This window comes from Diceros bicornis, chromosome 36 (assembly GCF_020826845.1).
Source record: "Diceros bicornis minor isolate mBicDic1 chromosome 36, mDicBic1.mat.cur, whole genome shotgun sequence".
Classification (NCBI taxonomy): domain Eukaryota; kingdom Metazoa; phylum Chordata; class Mammalia; order Perissodactyla; family Rhinocerotidae; genus Diceros; species Diceros bicornis.
In genome coordinates, this window is record NC_080775.1 from 5778218 (window position 1) to 5797462 (window position 19245).

The following is a 19245-nucleotide window of genomic DNA, read 5'->3' on the forward strand; positions in this document are numbered from 1 at the left end:
GTCAATATTCTTCAGAATATGGATAATGAGGGTGATCAACAGCACTGAAAGAGAAGGAGGGATATTAATGCAAAACTCTGTCTTCACACCATCAAGGAGGTTGTTTCTCTCAGGATGCAATTAGGATGAGCTGAAAACTAAATTTACAACCATGTCCCTCCTTCTGTCCTGACACACATACGTGCTGGCTCCCTGTCCATGTGAAAACTCCACCTGCATGTTCAATTCCCACATCCCCACATAAATAAATGCCAAAGCGGCAGAGAGTTTGATTTAAATGACAATTGATATTTATTTATAATTAAGAACTACGGCTAAAATGCTGTGGTCTTTTCAGCACCAGGTGTAACTTTTGTCCCTAGCCAGTGAGAATGATCATGGTAAGGATTTTGCTGCTCTTTTTCACATATTCATTCAACTAATCTGTACTGAGCACCCTCAACAATCCAGAGTCCCTCCATTTAGGAACTTCTAGTCTATTGAGGAGACAACATGTACACCTACATAACCACACCTACAAAATGTCATTACTGTTTTCTGCATTTATAATTCATGAGAATACTTGTTATTCAATCATTAGTACTACTGTTGTTTTACATTTTTTTCCATGTTCTTGTTTTCCTTTTTAAATTTGTCCATTTCAATTCAATTTCACCAAAGAGTGCATTCTGAACAATCCTAAGGGCCAGGAATTGTGCTGTTGATATAGGACCACAAAGATGAGTGTGACTAGGCATTCACAGCCTATTGAAGGAGATCATAGACTTACACTTAAAAGCCTTTGTGAAGGGAAAAGTTACTTTCTTAGAATCATGATATAATTATACACACAAGAAGGAGAATTTTGTGATCTTTCTTTTCGAACTAGATCTTTATTCTATAACTATAGTTTTATTCCTCTCATTTCTAAACTCCCTTCCAAACTTCTCAGTTCAATGAGTCTTCTTTATCTTCATCCTGAGATGCTCCTGCAGTAACTGAACACCTGGAATACTACATTTGTGAACAAGTCAAAGTCAAAGGAGGTGGAGGCTCCCAGGGGATGGTCTCCTGATGGACAAAGACCACCCTGGAGTAAGACTTGCCACAAGAAACAGAGAATCCAGATGAAGTCATTATGGGGTGTGCCACCGGGAACACATCAGTCACTAATGTTAGGGTCAGTTAATTCCATGATCCATTTAAAATTCACTCTGGTGAGATGACATGGCTGAGGAAATGGGAGTTGTGATGCAAAAAGAGGCCAATGAAGAGAGAAATTTGGAAGAAATGGATGCTGTCTTGGAACAGAAATGCCCATTAAGAGAAATGCCACTGGACACTTTGGAGAGTTAGTGGAAGCAGGGCCACGGTAGGACTTGCTCAGAACCTATGCACATTTGCCTTCCTGGGCCCCTTCCTCCAAAAAATTTTAATGTTACATTTCACTGTTGTGTAAGGATAAAAATGAATAGAACCCAGCCTGGATTCATTCTTATGTTTGCATTATTAATATAATTCTTTCTCCTGATTTTAAAAGGAATTAAAGATGATACATTTTATAGGCTCCTAAAAGTATAGTGGGCTGTAGGCATTGTACCTTCCCTGTTGAATGGGTAAGTGGCCCTGTGCGGAAGCTGACGAGACACAAAGACTAGGAACATAAAATTAGTGAATTCCCCATGATGCAAACTTTGGCAATATTACTTGTGGTCTGACTTGGACCCAATCACATTTCTGTTGAGTCAGAGACTGAGCCCTGGAATCACCTCTGGTCTGAGTCTACAGGAAGCTCCCGTTTCACTCTTACACCAAAAATAAGACCTGTCGTCCCAATTTAGAGAAGTCTAGTTCCTCTGCTAACCTGCATGCTACAGAAAACAACCTGTGACAAGCAATCTACAGGTCACTTACAAGAGTATTTTAGCATATCTGAAATTTCTGTTGAGGCCGTCAATTGCTTTCATGTCTTCTGCAGTCAATTCAAAGTCAAAAACCTGAAATGAGGGAGAGGATCACATTAAACATTTCTCCAAAGCAGCTGGCTTCTCCCTGGGAACTTGAGGACTTTCCAGCTGGATGGAGGCAAGGAGAGCGTCCAGGGAAGCCCTCCCTGTGCTCAGCTTCCAGGTGTGCTGGCCTGAGAACTCTTCTGCCTGTGCTGTCCACCTCTCCTTCCCCACTCCCTCTCCTGCTCTCCACTTCACAAAAGAAAGACTCACAGTTCATCAGTTCCAAATCTTTCCATGTGAATTGACTGTGACAGAAAAGAAAAAAAAAACAAAGGGACAATAGGACAATCTGGACAGAATACTTGCTGACATGATCCAACTTTAGTCTGATTTTTCCTTCCCCACCAGCTCCTAGAATTTGACAGCCTTGAATTCAAACAAGTATTGGGAGAAAGAGCAACTCCCCCTTAGGTCGTCTCCAAGTATCTGGCGCCCTTCAGAAAAAGCATTCCCTTATCAACTATCTGACTATATCCCCTGCTCATGCCAACTCCAAACACCATTCTCTCTCTTGTGGTGTTTACTCTTCCCTGTAAAAGAAAACTCTTTCTGATTGATATCTGCGACACGTCTTACATTCAGAGAGTTCTCCTTTTCAATAAAGTCTCTTTTCTTTAAGTATTGATGGTTTTTTATTTTCCAATGCATAGACCCTAATGGAGATTCCATTAATAGCAAAGCAGACTGATCTTTGGTGAGAAATATGAAAGTGGGAAGCTCATTATTTAATAGCAGGGACAACTTATGGAAAACTGAGTGCCTTCTCTTTCTATCTGTCTGTCTATGTAACTAGCTATCTATCTGTCAGCTACCTGTCCACCTGTCAGTCATCTTAAAAATATACTCCAAAAGTGATTTGGTTATCATAAGCATATGTATTAACATGTTGAACTGAAAGGAAAAATAAAATGGGAAATTTTTCTGATTGGTTTAACTATGAGATTTAGATTTATGTATTTGATATTTTTATAGATTGAACTAAATCTACAGCTTCAAGGTTTTAGAGCAAATACATAATAAATAATATGCTCTGAATGTCTTTAATTTAAAAAAATATTTAATATTTTGCAAATATTAAACTCGTGGTTGAATTTTTAGCTGTTGTCTTAAAATGGGATAGAATTTAAGTAGTTTTTCACAATTCTCATGAGGTTCACAACAAAATAAGTTGAAGACCACTGATTGATCTAAGGGACCAGGAGATGTATGAGGGAGAATTTACAGAAAAACTTTACTTGTTTGTTTTTCGTCCATCTATAAACTTGTATATCTAGATCCTACCTCCAAAGAGCTCTTCTGGGGAAAAGGTGCGAAAAGGTGACCCGGAAGAATCACTATATTTAGAGTCTCATGGTCTAGAGAGAACAGAGACATGTAAGCTAACAATTTTAGTTTAATAAAGAAAAACTATCTAACAGAGCCATGCCAAGTGCCATGGTGGTCAACAACGGTGCTGGGGTGTTGTGGTGGTTTAACAAAGCAGCTAATGCTATTTGGTTTGATATTGACATACAAATAGGGGCTCTTCCAGTAGAGTTGGAGAAGGAGAGGAACCTGGGTTGTAAAGGTTTCCCTGCAATGAAGCACTCCTACAACAGATGGAAAAACAGAGATGAAATGTGCTGTGTGTCATACAAGTAGGAGGGGACAAAGTTGGGCCTAGAAGCCATAATACTTAAGACTCTAAGGCCAGTGCTCTCCCTTCCCGCCCTTCCAAGCTGACCTCATAGCACACAGAGAGAGATACACAGGATTGAATGAACACGTGTGGGGGCTGAAAGGCAAGAGAGATGGCCCCTTCACAGAACTGGTTCCTCCCTCTGGAGAGATTCTTCAGCCTGTACCTGGAAGTTCTCTTTGATTCTCTTCTCATTGAAGCTCTTGGCCAAGACCACCACCCCCCTCTGCAGCTGGTAGCGCAGGGCAACCTGGCCTGGGCTTCGGTTGTGTTTCTTGGCAATGGCATTCAAGATTGGATCCTCCAAGAGATACGGACTATCCTTTTCCACCCTGAAAAAAAAATCAAAAAACACATATTTGAAAGGTGCTGGAATGAAAATCCAGATTAATCTTTTCTCCAAGCTCCTCAGATAATTCAGAGAAGTAGGCACAATGTGATATGATTAAAAAAGAGTTTCATGAATATTCATATTGATTCATACATAATAGTACCAAACTGGAAACAACTAATATTTCCATTGCCGGGTGAATGGAGAAGCAACTTGTGGTATTTAATTCCATGCAACGGAATATTACTGAGCAGTAAAGGAGATTGAAGAAGATACCTGCAACAACGTGGATAAATCTTACAGATGTTATGCTCAGCCAAAGAAGCTGGACAGAAAACAGTATATATTCTATGACTTCTTATATAAGTGAAGTACTAGAACATACCAAATAATCTAAGTTGAAAAAGAAATCAGACAGATGGTTGCCTTGGGATGAGGCAGAATGGTCTGAAAAAGAACACAAAAGAAATTTGTTGGGAGATAGAAAGGTTCTGTTTCATGACAGGGGTCGGGTTATAGAGTACATATATTTTGTCAAAATTAGACAACTAAGAATTATGCATGACAAGCTGTGTAAGCTTTACTTTAAAAATGATTTGTTTCACTTTGCATAATACCCTCTATGTCCATCCGTGTTGTCACAAATGGCTGGATTTCATCGTTTCTTACGGCTGAGTAGTATTCCATTGTGTATATATACCACATCTTCTTTATCCATTCGTCCCTTGATGGGCACTTAGGTTTCTTCCAAGTCTTGGCTATGGTGAATAACGCTGCAATGAACACCACCAGAGAGGAAGCGGGGAGGCAGGAGAGCAAAAGGGATAATTCGGCACATGTGTGTGGTGATGGTAATTAGTATTTGGGTGGTGAACATGATGTAATAGATGCAGAAATAGAAGTATAATGATGTACACCTGAAATTTATACAATGTTATAAACCAATGTTACCTCAATAAACAAAATATTAAAAAAAAAAAAGTGATTTACATTAGGCCGGCCAAGTGGCGTAGCGATTAAGTGCGTGCGCAGGGCTGTGGCGGCCTGGGGATCGCAGGTTCAGATCCCGGGCGCGCACCAAAACACCGCTTGTCAAGCCATGCTGTGGCAGCATCCCATATAAAGTGGAGGAAGATGGGCACGGATGTTAGCCCAGAGCCCATCTTCCTCAGCAAAAAGGAGGGGGATTGGCATCAGATGTTAGCGCAGCACTGATCTTCCCCATAGAAAAAAAAATGATTTACATTAAATCACTTTAAAAAATAATATTTAGAGTGGGGTTGCAATAGATGTCCATATGGAGGAAACAGAATGAAAGAATGTTGGTGATGGTTGAAGCCTAGGGATGGTACCTGGGAATTCACTACACTATTATTTTTTTTATTTAGGTAACATTGCTTTATAACATTACATGAATTTCACATGTACATCATTATATTTTGATTTCTGTGTAGACTACATCTTGTTCACCACCCAAAGTCTAATTACTATCCATCAATACACATGTGCCCTTTCACCATTTTCAGCCTCCTCCCTCTCCACTCACCCTAAGGTAACCACCTGTCTAATCTCTGTATCTGTTTGTTTGTTGTTGTTTTTATCCTTGACTTATGAGTGAGATCATATGATATGTCTCTGAGTTATTTCACTTAGAATAATACCCTCAAGGCCCACCCATGTTATAAAAATGTTAAGATATCATCTTTTTTGTGGCTGAATAGTAGTTCATTGTGTATAAATACCACTTTTTTATCCATTCATCCATTGATTACTACACTGTTGTGATCACAATTTATATTTGAAACTTTCCACAATAAAATGCTAAAAATTAACTTAAAAAAATGTTTCTTGGGGGCGTGCCCCGTGGCATAGCAGTTCAGTGCACACGCTCCGTTGCTAGCGGCCCTGTTTTGGATCCCAGGTGCACACTGATGCACCAGTTGTCAGTCCATGCTGTGGTAGCATTAGCTCAGGGCTGATGCTCCTCACAAAAAAAAAAAAATGTGTTTCTTCATCAACAGAGTTGGTGAAATAGGTTAACTCTAATATTCTCATTACCATTTTGGGTCTCTATGGGACCCCAGGGCACTGTAGGCAACTACAACAATATCCTTGGACTTGCAGAACTCCAGTAGTTTGCTCTGGTTGAGGTAAGGGTGACATTCCACCTGTAAGTTGCCAAGACCAAAAGGTATCAGAATACAGGAGCTAATAACATGTAAATTTGAAAAGACTTTGAAAGGCTATCTAACACTACTTTAATATATATATACTATATTTTTCAAATTGCTGTTTTTTCCATGCACCTTATGAAAATCCCTTCAAATGCAGTTGGTTTTCAGAAATGATCAAACAATTCTCATCTTATATTTTTATTAGTGTTTAAAATGATTAAAGACTCATACAACCAGGTTGTGGCCTCTAAATGTCATTTCCTACTGAAAGAAACTAAGATTTTTTAGAAAAAATGGCTGATTGCAGGTCTGGGCAAAAAGCTACAAATTGAGCCTAGAATAATTACACTCTAGAAAGTTAAGAAGATAGGAAAGACAATTAAGTATGTGAAGGGACTCAGAAAATCACTTGAAGAGGCAAATAAAGTGGTGTAATATGATGATCAGAAAGAAAAGTAACTACATTGGATAGGAAAACATCATATTTGTTAAAATTCATGAATTCACAATGACATACGTATGTGATCAAGTCTTTCTATGTACCCTCCAATATACAAGGGTACAAAATACAGTATCGTATCAAACTGTATCACAGGGATCAATCAGTTACATCAATTGTGTGGGAAGACTTAAAGGATAAAAAGGCTTAGTTTATTTCACAAATTAATTGGAGATAAAGTGATGAAAAAGAAAAAGAACCAGGAGGAGGAGGAAGGGGGGAAGGGAGGGACACATTTTAACATATTTTGAATTATTTTCTAGAACTAGATTGGTAGAAATTAAACAACAAAGACAAAATGTATAAATATTTGAATGGTGTCTTGAGTAATTTTCAATCTGTTTTACAGAAAAGCTGTACAGCTTTACAATGCCACAGTGTTTAAAAATTGGCAGCCTTGGGTGTTATTCTTAGAAATTATTTCCTTTAATTATAATTTCCCATTTCCTCACTTTCCACTCCTTTGCTTTTCTCTCTGGCATTTTCTCTCACCTCTGTGTACCTGTTCCTGCGAGGTGTCACCGACTCCATGTCATTAACCCAATAACTGTTTCCATCCTTATTTGGATTGGCTGCTCCTCAGCAGGGTCCACCCTATGGCTCACACAAACCTTTTCATGCCTCTTCTTTGGCTTTCCTGACACCGCACTCTCCTCATTTTCTCTCTCCCTGTCTGGCAATCTCCTCTTCAATCTCCTAACGAGCACCTCTTTGCCTAATCTTTAAATATTGACTTAATTACGATCCATGAAGCAATACTCAAAAATATAGCCCTGACTGCCTTCCTGAGATCCAGACCACTATTGCCATCTGCCAACTCAGTGTTTCCACTTGGACGTCTCATAGGAACCTCAAGCCCACCTCTGAAGAATTGAACCAATACTCTTCCCATGCCATTCTACCTGTTCCTTCTTTGGCATTTCCTATGGCAGTAAAAGGAGCTATCATTACACAGGTGACATCGAGACAGAAATTTGAGGACTGTTAATTAAGCAACAATGAGTGAAGGGCAGAAAGCAATGAAGACCCAGCGGGCTCCAGGCTCACCTGGTTGCAGACGGGCTTGTGCTTGAGCCCTGGCTTGTTCAAGATCATCTCCAGCTGTTTGTGATTGAAATTGGACACCCCAATGGACTTGGTTAATCCTGCATCTTTACACTTCTCCAGAGCCTGGGGAGGAGGAAAATGTGTGGTAAACTTTTCGTGTAATTTGGCCCTTTCATTTGACATTTAATGTTTTAAACACAGGAAATCTGTTATCACATATGTCACGATTTGACTGAACCCATTTTATCACTTCAATACATTGTTTCCTAATGTCCTTTATTGCTATACACACATATTTTGTCTCCTTGCTTCTATTACATGGACATCCAGGATGATAAACAGACGTGAAGATGCTTTCAATTTCCCTCCCCATCCCCTTCCATGTGCCAATTTCCACTTGGCGTCCAATAGCAACTGGATTAGCTATTGCGCAATGTTGTCCCAGTCAAGGGTGAAGAAGAACTCTCAGGATTTCCTAGTAGAGGGTTTGGATGCTTATTCTTTCCTCGAAGGGTGAAACGTGTGGTGGGAAGGGCTACATAAGTGCATGCTTCACTCTCCTATAGTCCACTCTGCTGCTAAGTCAGACACAGCCTTCCCTCCTTCCATGGGCTTGTTTGTCCATCTTGAGATGGAGCACTAATTCCTCTTAAGTTTGACTGAATATCACTTATAGGGCTCCTAGGCTCAGCCTGATCATTGGGCAAAGAAATCCATACTTAAAACCACAGAAGTTTAGATGAAGAATAGCCCTTAGAAGTCATCCTATTCAGCTCCCTTCCTTTACAGATGAGAACACCATGCTACAGAGAAGTGCAGCAATGTGGCCGATGACAGACAACTTATGGGGCCAGAACCCATTCTTTATGACTCTGATCCAGTGATCTCCACCTCATCACTCAGAGTCTCTTGTACATCAGTGGAGGTACTTACCTCCCATGTGTCACGAAAGTCCACTGTATCTAAAATTATTTTCCCACTTCCGTCTCTTGGCACAAGCTCCTCCCCAGGCTGGAATATGGAGAGCAGAGAGAGGATAAAGAAGAGTTGTCTTTTTTTTAAGAATTACTTTCCTGTGCCTAAGGAGCTTGGTCACAAGACCTACAAGAGGCTAATTGGAGAGTTTGTGTGTATTTATCTGTGTGTGTGTATGTGTGTCTCTGTGTTATAAGAGAAGACATGAGAGGAAGAAAGATCAGCAGCACCTGAGAGACTGTAGCAAAGTGCCTCTCCCCCAATTACCTCTACCCTACTCTTCACACAAACCCCTGAACTTCACTAAGAATGAATTCTCCCCCAAGGTTGGAATTGATTTCATTTCCCAGGGACACACTGGTTTGGATGACAGGACTTACCTTTACTACTGAGGAATGTGTTTTATCTCCAGCTTATGATAATGCAACTCAGAGATAGTGAGGATATCAGGTGTGCTCAGTGAACATCCACTGTGACTGATCCTTTGGATCAGCAAAGCCCAAAGGAGCCCAGTGGTGTAAAATGGACCATCCCAGGGTGTCTCACTCTTGATTGTGACTGAGAGGACCATATGGGGGGTACTCTCCCCCTAAAGTGGTGGGGATTTCCCATTGTATCTCTGCAGTCTGTTGTAACTCAACATTCTTGAGGAACCTAATCACTAAGAGACTACAGGCAGCAGCATGTCAATCAGACATGTAAGGTGATGTCCTCAACTCTTTGAGGTAGAGACACTGAGATCATTGAATTTCAGTGCTTCTGAAGGCTTCGGGATGAGGAAAAAAAAATTTTGACAGTGAAGTGACACAACTGTCCAGGAGACTTGTAAATCATTTAGCAATTCTATCCACCACACTCAAACCTACCTCTCTCAGTAAGAACCCAGAATACCCAGCCAGAATGAGAGAATGGAGGTGCAATAGCAGTGAGGAAATACCCTTGGGCATAACAGCAGAAGCTGACCTTCATAGCAATTGGCCCATGAATGATGAAGAGATCGACAGAGTCCAGTCCAAGTTTCTTCAGTGATCTTTCCAGGGCTGGTCTAACCAATTCTGGTCGAAGGCAAGTAAGCCAAAGCTGCAGTGATAAAAAGAAATAAAAAAATGGCTTATGATTTCCCACATTTGTGGACTCAAATTAAACCTCATAGTTAAAAGATTGAGTAGTGAGTAACAAACTACTGTGGTGGTCTAAAAATAAGAGCTGCTGGGGCTAAATTTATATGACTTCATATAAATGACCTCCTTAAGGTGAACTGAGATCTATTTGAGTGACTCTAAGCAAAATGTAAAAATAGTTAGATTGATGAGGAAAAGCAACTTCAGTGTTTAAAGGGTTAGAAAAGTCAACTCTGCAAGGAAAGTCAAGCAATGTGAGGTAAGGGGAAATGGAACCTACTGTCCCATATAATAAATGCCTGAAAAGAGCCCTGCTGAGAGGCCCACATTCTTAGAACACGTTATCACTGATGTTGAAATACACAGGATAATTCTGTAGAGACCTCAGCTCTCTTGACATTTGAAGTAGTGCTTTCCACCTCAAAAAATTTTACACATTTCAGTAAACTCAATGTTGACATGAGAAAAGTATTTCCTAGTCTGGGTCCCTTTTCTTAATAATATGTTATTCTCACTAGGATATGTCCTGAGAGAATCTGCTGAAGGATAAAAGCAGTGGATTCACTCCACAGTGGCTCAGTCCATCCATACGACAGATGAAGAAGAAAGTATCATTATTTGTTCTTCACATATGAACGCTGACAGATGATCAGAGAGGTTGAGAAATGGGGCCCCACCCTTAACACATTTCAGGGCATAGAAAGCTTTTTCTGTTTTTCTACCATGGGCCCTTGCAATATTAGGAGATAAACAAATTAGTCAAACCAATACGGACTTTTATTTTTTTGCAAAATATTGTATCTGTGATGACAGCAACCTCTCATCACTCCCCTCACAGCACCTTGGTGGTGTAGAATATGTCCTCTCTCTTCACGGTACCATCCGCCATCTTGTCTCGGATGGCCCTGCCGATCTCCTCCTCATTTTGATAGAGGTGTGCCGAGTCGATGTGACGGAAACCTACATCAATAGCCACTTTGGTGGCCTCTTCAGCCTTGCTTTTAGGAACCTATAAAATATTAATAAGAAGGGTTGGAAATACACCTGACTCAGAGAGAGGCAATTTGTTTCCTTCATAGCAGTTTCACTAGTTGTCTCTCCGTATCTCCCATTCCCCTGCTTGATGGTGCAAGCCTTGGTAAGAAACCTTTAGTCTGTCCTGGGGGGGCACAGACTAAAACCAAACATGACGTCTAATCTGGAATGACTTAGTGAAATGGACTTCACCATAGAACACAGAAAATCAAGTCTCTCTCAATAAAGAATTTGTTGTAAAGAGGTAACTGACAGGAAAACTTCTGGCACATGGAAAAAACATCTAAAGATATAGATGGGGAGAGATGTTGATCTATATGTAGATGTAGATAGAGATATAGAGATACTTTTAAGTATAGATGATATAGATATATATACAAATGTAGATTCCAGTATCTATTTTGAGGCTAGAATTGGAAATGAGTCCATAATACCCATGCTCCATCCAGTTTCCACTCAACTGGGCTCTTAAAGTCATTAATGTGGTTTTTATTTTTGTTATCTTTCATATCCCAGGTTCTCTCATTCAATATTTATGCAAGAAATATTTATTAAGTGCCTCCTGTGTGCCTGACATTGTGCTAGACCCTAGAGCCCTGGAAATTTAACCATTAACAAAAGAGACCTTCATAAAACTCCTAAAAGTAAACATAGTGGTAAGCTCCTTGATATTGGTCTTGACAATCATGTTTTGGATTAGACACCAAAAGCAAACGCAATAAATGAAAATATAAAAGAATGGGACTACATCAAAATAAAAAGCTTCTGCACAGCGAAGGAAACCACCAACAAAATTAAATGGCAATCTGTGGAATGGGAGAAAATATTTGCAAATCACATATCTGATAAGGTGTTAATACTCTAAATATACAAAGAAGACATACAGTTGAATAGCAAAACAATAAATAACCCAATTTAAAAATGGGCAAAGGATCTTAATAGACATTTTTCCGAGGAAGACATACAAATAGTCAATGGGTACCTTCGAAGGTGCTCAACATCACAAATCATCAGGGAAATGCAATACAAAACCACAATGAAATATCACCTCACACCTGTTAGGATGGCTATTATCAAAAAGATAAGAGATAACAAATACTAAGAGAAAAGGGAACCACTGTGCTCTGTTCGTGGGAATGTAAATTGGTACAACCACTGAGGAAAACAATGTGGTGGTATGTCAAGAAATTGAAGATAGAATTACCATCTGCTCCAGCAATTCCACTTCTGCATATTTGTCTAGAGGAAACAAACTCATTATCTCAAAGGGATATCTGTACTCTCTTGTTCATTTCAGCGTTATTCCTAATAGCTAAAGTATGTAAACAACCTATGTGTCCACTGATGGATGAATGGATAAAGAATATATGGTATATGTATACAATGGAACATTATTCAGTTTTGGACAAGAAGGAAAGCTTGTCATTTGTAACAACATAGATGAAGCTGGAGGATATTATACTAAGTGAAATAAGGCAGACAGATAAAGACAAATACTGTAAGGTGGAATCTGAAAAAAATTCAAATTCATGGAAAGAGTAGAAAAGTGCTTGCCAGGGGCTAGATGTTGGAGGAAAATGGGAGAGGTTGGTAAAATGGTACAAACTTTCAGCTATAAGAAAATTAAGGTCAGAGGATCTAATGTGTAACATGGTAACTATATTTGATAATACTATATTGTATAACTGAAGTTTGCTAAGAGAATATAATTTAAATGTCCTCAACAAGAAAAAAAAAGGTAAATATAGGAAGTGATCCTTGCGTTAAGCTTCACGAGTAGAAACTTTTCACAAAGTGTACATGTACCACGTCATCATGTCACACATTTTACTCATCTTAGAATTCTGTCAATTTGACCTGAAAAAAGTTGAAATAAAATTGAAAAAAATAAAGCATACCAATTGGTTTAAAGGGAAAATAATAGTTAATTTTTAGAAAGGTTTTAAGGAGGATTAAATGAGAAATGTACTAGATGGAGTCCATTATTGTGACAGACACAGTTGTCACTCTACCTATATCTGCTAGGCACTCAACGTATCCGTGAAGACTGACCCAGACTTCTAACTGTGAGCACCTATGGCTCTGCATGGGGGATTTCTATGACCACCAGAGTCTCCAGGAGAGGCTCTCAATAATTAGGTAAAGAGGATATCTTGTCCCCTGGATACTACTTAGCCTCTATACATGACTACTCTAGTGCCTACACAATGGGCTCATGAATGGAATAGCCATAGTGGAAGAGATTAAGACTACACATGGGCCAATCACATGACCAACACCAAAGTTGTTTGAGCTACCGCTATTTTGATATGGGTGACTGTCAGCAGCGGCAGAGACTAACACTGAGTCTTGATAAGGCATCCTTCCTCTAGGAGAAAGGCCAACCCCTCAGTGGCGAGTTGACTACAGTAAATTCTCCATCTAACTGGGGGTGGAAGCCACAATTCATCTTTACTGAGACTGAAAACATCTATGTATGAGTTGCAATCTCTTTCCCCAGTTTCTCAGACAGCTTACTATGTAAGGGCTACAGAGTTGGATTTATCCTTATAGCATCCCATGTAGCATTGCCTAGTTGTTCTATTCTCTATGGTCCTTTTCCCTATTTAACAACAGTAATAAAAAAAACTGGATATAATCTAAGTAAGACATACACTGTGCTTAAGCTATAATGGTGTATGCATTGGATAATTATGTCATGCAAACAAACTGGACCTGTCTGACTGCTATTAGCTATTGATATTTCGTGTCATAGCTCTACCAAGACAGAGCATATTGGTTTCTGTAACTTATAGGTGCAATCCCTCCAAAGCAACCAAGAAGCTGCCCCTACCTCACTTTGATCAGTGTTTGACACTTTTTAAGTGTGTTGCAGTCGACCACGTGGATGGGTGAATTATACATTTGATGAGAAGCGGAATTCTGTCTCCGTTGTTACTTTATGCTGCCTATGTCTTCCTTTCTAATACCTAATACTTGGAATGAGTGGCTTTTGATACAACAAAGGTTTCAATGTTGGAAACCTCTGGCAAATTGATTGTCAAATACTTCCAGCACCAAGAAACCTACAGCAAAGCTGCTACAAACTGGTCATGTTACTTGTATATTTCTCCTGTGCCCAGTGCGCATCAGGGATTTCTAACAAAGAGAAGAGAGACTCAGAATGAGGCAGCAGACGAGTTCACGGAGAGTAGCCTGAGCTTAGATTTTTACATGTGTAAGAAATAAGAATAATAGTTTACCTAGGAGAGGTGTTGAGAAATTAAAGATAATACATGGAAAGTACTTAAAATACATGGTAAGTGTTCAATATATGTTAAGTAACCAAAATAATAATAATGATAACCCACCCTCAAAAGACCCAGCCCCTGAAACCCCAGAGTGAACTGCTTGTCATGCCACTTAGTGAAAGCCAGAGATGGTGAAAAGGGTGCTCTCTCTTATTGACAGAGGTGAGAATTGAGATTCAAGGTGGTAAGAGATCCTAGTTAGTCACTCAGATTATAGGAAGCCTATAATATGATCACAGTTCTGTCTGATTCAGTAGTCAATGCTAAATCACACTGTTATGGTCTGAGGCTCAGAAAAGTAAAATTATTTTACTTTAAAATCATAAAATTTGAACAAAATAATGATGAAAAATCCATCATCTTTTTTGACACTAGATTTAATATATGAACATGTGTGAAAAATATTGTACCAATAAGCACAATTCACCAAACAACTACTGATCCGATCATATAATTGTCATCTCCACACAATCACGGTCACAAACGTGCACATACATGCACCACATACACAGCACATTTGAAAGGTAGAATATGTCTTCTCTCTTCACAGTGCCATCTTCATTGTTGCTTCATGGACAGTGCAACTGCCTTTTCATGATTTTACAAATGAGTGGAATCAATATGACAGAAGCCAGCATCTATAGCTAGTTGGGTGACCTCCACAGCTTTGCCCTTAGGAACCCAGATGAGCAACTAAAGGTAGTAGTTGGATATCCACATGACTGAGAGAGAGCTAAGGCACAAAGTTTGACCTTCCCAAGCATCAGCTTTTCCTCACGTCTTAGGTTAGCTCTGCATGTGTGGTGATGAACCCACGGAAGTTTGCCTGTGAATTTCCTGATGAGTAATAAAAGTTCAGCATCACATGAACGGTTTCAATCCTGGGCCAACACTGGTTGATCATTGATGGTCCCCACCCCACCCGTGGGGTCAGTGATCTGCTGAAATAATTCACAAGATTCAACATATTGATTTAGTAATGGATATGACTTATATTGTGAGAACTCACTAAGCAAAATCCATAAAATCAAAAGGTACATGCAACGAAGTCCCAGGAAACAAGGTGAAAACTTCTAAGAATGCTCTAGCAGTGTAGTCACACAGAACACACTAAATAAAAATTGTATACAGATAAAAAATTAAATATTTAAGGTGCACAACATAATGTTTTTATATAAGTATACATTATGAAACGATTACCACTATTAAGCTGATTAATATATCCATCACATAAGAAAGTTAACTTTTGTGTGTGTGTGGTGAGAACACTTAAGATCTCCTCTCTTAGCAAATCTGAAGAATATAATACTTTATTATTAATGATAGTCACCATGCTGTACAACTGTACTCCAGAACTTATTCATCTTATAACTTAAAATTTATACCCTTTGAACTATATCTCCCCATATTTCCCACTGCCTCCTCTGCCACTCCCTGGTCCCCATTCCTCTCTGCTTCTATGAGTTTGACTTTTTAAAATTTCATATATAAGTGGTATCATGCAATGTTTGTCTTTCTGTGTCTGGCTTATTTCACTTGCATAATGTGCTGCAGGTTCATCCATCTACTTGAAAATGGCAGGATTTCCTTCTGTTTTAAGGCTGAATAATATTCCATTTCTTTCTAAGTGTTTCAGAAGCTTTCTATTTCTATGATGCTGTGAGGAACTTGTTACTTGGTAACTGCCATCAGCTGGGTATGCTCTTGCCTTAGGGGGAGGGGCATTCAAAGGTTTACCAAAGATGAGGCTTCAGTGGTGTCCTTGACTCTGCCCTCCTGTTCATACCATTTTGCACTACAAAGTAAACAAATTCTGTCATCTGTCTCCTAAATGTTTCTCTGAACATTTACTCCTGTTTATAGATGAGAAAATGAGACTCAAAGTTTAGGTACTAATCCCTTGTCATATAACTAAATAATCTCAAGACAAAATTGGAAGACAAACTTCTAAGATTCCAGTCTAGTGACTTGTCCTCCTTGCTCCCTTTTGTGTCCAAGCTCCAACTCTATTTGCTTCAATTGAAAGTACTTTTAAAAGGAAAATAATTGAAACCTTGCCCTGGAAGACTGTAGCTTATTCCCTCAAACGATATTATATTTTCCATTCGGGATAAATTCCCAAGCAGTAGGAGAGGTATGAGCCAAACAACAGGTGGAGTATTTATGGCCTGACACTCAGTAGGCTACCCCACAGCAGAATAGCAACTCTTTCTCATCATTTGTCACTCGCCTCATCTCCAGAATCTTTTAGCACAAATATTTCTCTGGATCACGTCTTCTTGGTGGGAGGAAAAATTTCTTGAATTGCAGAAGTAGACAGAGAAACCACTCCCATGCAATAACCCTCTAAGCAAGAGAGCTGATTATCAGTGTTCTTGACTGCTATGTTTCGTGGTTTTTGTCAACCTGGGAAATAGGCGGTAACTGGAGGAAAACCCGGAATAATCTGTTGATGACTGCATGATCAGACCCCAATGCAGACTGAACATTGGCTACTTTGTCTCTTTGTATGAGGAATAGTTCTAGCCTGGTTACAGGAATCAAGTGAGTCTCCCAGACTCACACAGGAACTCAATGATTTGACCACCTAGGTCAAATTCCACCACTCATGCTAGGTCTATTTTCTTTCTCATTCTCAAACCCAAGACCACCATTGTTACCTCATCAGGTGCATAGGTGCCAAATCCCAGTACAGGAATGTAGTGGCCATCATTCAGTTCCACACGCCAACATTTGGGATCCATTGTCTGTTAGGCCTCTGTCAAGCTGACTCTGTTTTATTCTTCTGCCTTCACAGGTTATGTTAATAACAGGAAAGTAACACGCAATCCACAGGACAGCTGTCAGCATATGGATTGTAGGAGGAGCAAGGTTAAAGCAGGAAGCCATGGAGTGAGAAGAGAATTGAAACTAGTTAATTTGTTTGTTTGTTCTCAAAGAGTAATCTCAGTGCATAATTATCTAGTGATAAAGAAATCATTAATTTTTTGCAATGAGTAAAATTTTTTCCTCAGGATTTGCATATATGAGTAAATTATTACAAGAGATTTGCTCCACAATTATTGACCACATGTTAGACTTGAAATTTCCAAATACTAATCTATTTTTCTTCTTGCCATGATGAAGATTCTTCTTGATCATACATCACTTGAAACAATTAACTATCTTACAGAACACACACACACACACACACACACACGCACAATTTAAAGGAATGATTAATGAGTAATTTTTGAAAAAGTTGACCATCAAGAATGAATTAAAATGTCAAATTGAAAGAAAATTTGCCTTTTTGTCTTTCCCACCAGCAAAATTACTTTGTTTCCTTTTTCTTTGCTTATTAAAAGAATATCCAGTCCTAACAAGGGTGCAATCCTGAAAACGGTGCCAGAAAAAGACAATCTGGCAAGGTGATTATCAGAATATTAATTATTAACAGTTTTGGGATATTATTTTCAGTATGGAAACAGAATATTTGAGTGTTTATATGTCTCACCCTGTCATATAACTTTTAGAAAATGATCATGATGTAACTACCAAAAATCCTGATGAATATTTTATATAATTTATTATCTTCCTGAAGAGATTCATGAGAAAAAAAAAAAGGAAACAATTTAAGTCACAATGATCTTGAGAAGATCTAGACAAATTTCAATGCATTGGTACAAGGGAAAGTTATGAAGCTGTTTAAAAATTGAACACATAGAGTAATATTAGCAAAATGATGAACTAGGAAGCTCTAAGTTCTCCCATGGAGACATAAGGAAACAAGTAGAAATTAGCTGAAATAACCTTACAGGAGCTCTGGAGAACAGCCAAACTAAGATCAACAGCAACAAAGTCAACACCTAGTTAGGAAAAAGCTAGATTCAAAGTGGTAGGAAATTTCATCATGTTCTTACTCCCCCTTGCCGCTCCTCCTGCACAGTGAAGGCTTGGTCTGTAAGAGGCATCAGCCGAGTTCACAGTTACCTCTCTTAGACCAGAGTGATCACAGACCTTATTTGCAATGTTCCAACGTATTTGTGGGCTTCCTGAATGACTGCTGTCTGTTTCACCTAACTCTAAGCTTGAGCTGAAAAGCAGCTGGAATGACTCATTACAGGTGCAGGGGGAATATAGATGCACAGATACCAGTGGCAAGAGACAAAGTGTGGAGACATAAAACAGACCACATAAAGTCCAGAGGAGATGCTTGGATGTGAATTTGGGGAATATTAAGACACTCAAAAAGCATCCATGTATTGAGGGGAATTAAAAAAGCCACACACAGGCCAAACAAGATGATACTCAGAAAAGAAACGAAAAGACCTTCAGCTTTCAATGGTGAGCTGATCTCAAGACTAGGAGCATATCAAGCTAGTAGTGAAGGATTGTCAAGATAGAAAAAATCTGCAAAGAGTGGGAGAAATGGCTATTTTTTCAAATGCCCAATGAAACGCACACAAAACATACATAAAAACAGAAAATATGACCGATTAAGGAGAAGAAAATAAATTGGCAGAAACTGTTCCTGAACAAGCACAGGCATTGGACTTAATAGAAAAAAAGTTGTAAAACAACCATCTTATACATGCTGAAATTGTTAATGGAAAAATTTGACAGAGAAGTAAGGGAAACCAGATAAGTCATATGTGAATAAAATGAAAATATCAAAAATGGTATAGAAATTTGGAGCCCAAGGAACAGAAAGAAAAGAATGAAGAAATGTCAACAGACTGTATGGACATATGTGACACCATCATGTGGACTAATATACACATTACTGGAGTCCCTGAAGGAGAAGAGGAAGAGAATGGGACAGAGAGATTATTTGAAGAAATTATGAACAAAAACACCTCAAACATGTTATAAGACCTGAATAATCAATGAATCCAAGAGACTCAAAGAATTTCATGCAGGATAAACTCAAAGAGGTCTACATCCACATATGTTATATTCAAAACGTTGAAAAACAAAGACAAGAGACCATCTTGAAGCAGCAAAGGAAACATGACTCCTCAGGCACAAAGGATCCTAGGCAGAACTATCAACAGTTTTCACATCAGAAACTTTGGAAGACATAAAGCAGTAGGATGACATATTTAAAGTACTGAAAGAAAAA

General features: G+C 39.0%; 1 protein-coding gene across 2 annotated transcripts; it reads right to left on the reverse strand.

Annotated features, from left to right (window-relative positions):
* Position 1: 1 nt before the first annotated feature.
* On the reverse strand, positions 2 to 16885 carry LOC131398926 (aldo-keto reductase family 1 member C15-like). 2 transcript variants are annotated; one of them, XM_058532845.1, is made up of 9 exons: positions 16802 to 16885; positions 10658 to 10825; positions 9659 to 9775; positions 8654 to 8731; positions 7721 to 7843; positions 6059 to 6168; positions 3836 to 4001; positions 1903 to 1976; positions 2 to 53 (listed from the first exon to the last, which is right to left on the reverse strand). In XM_058532845.1, exons 1-9 carry the CDS (start codon positions 16883 to 16885, stop codon positions 2 to 4), a joined length of 972 nt encoding a protein of 323 aa, XP_058388828.1. The 2 variants fall into 2 exon arrangements, with proteins under 2 accessions (XP_058388828.1, XP_058388827.1); XM_058532844.1 differs by having other exon boundaries at positions 2 to 44; positions 1894 to 1976.
* Between the last annotated feature and the right edge of the window lie 2360 nt (positions 16886 to 19245).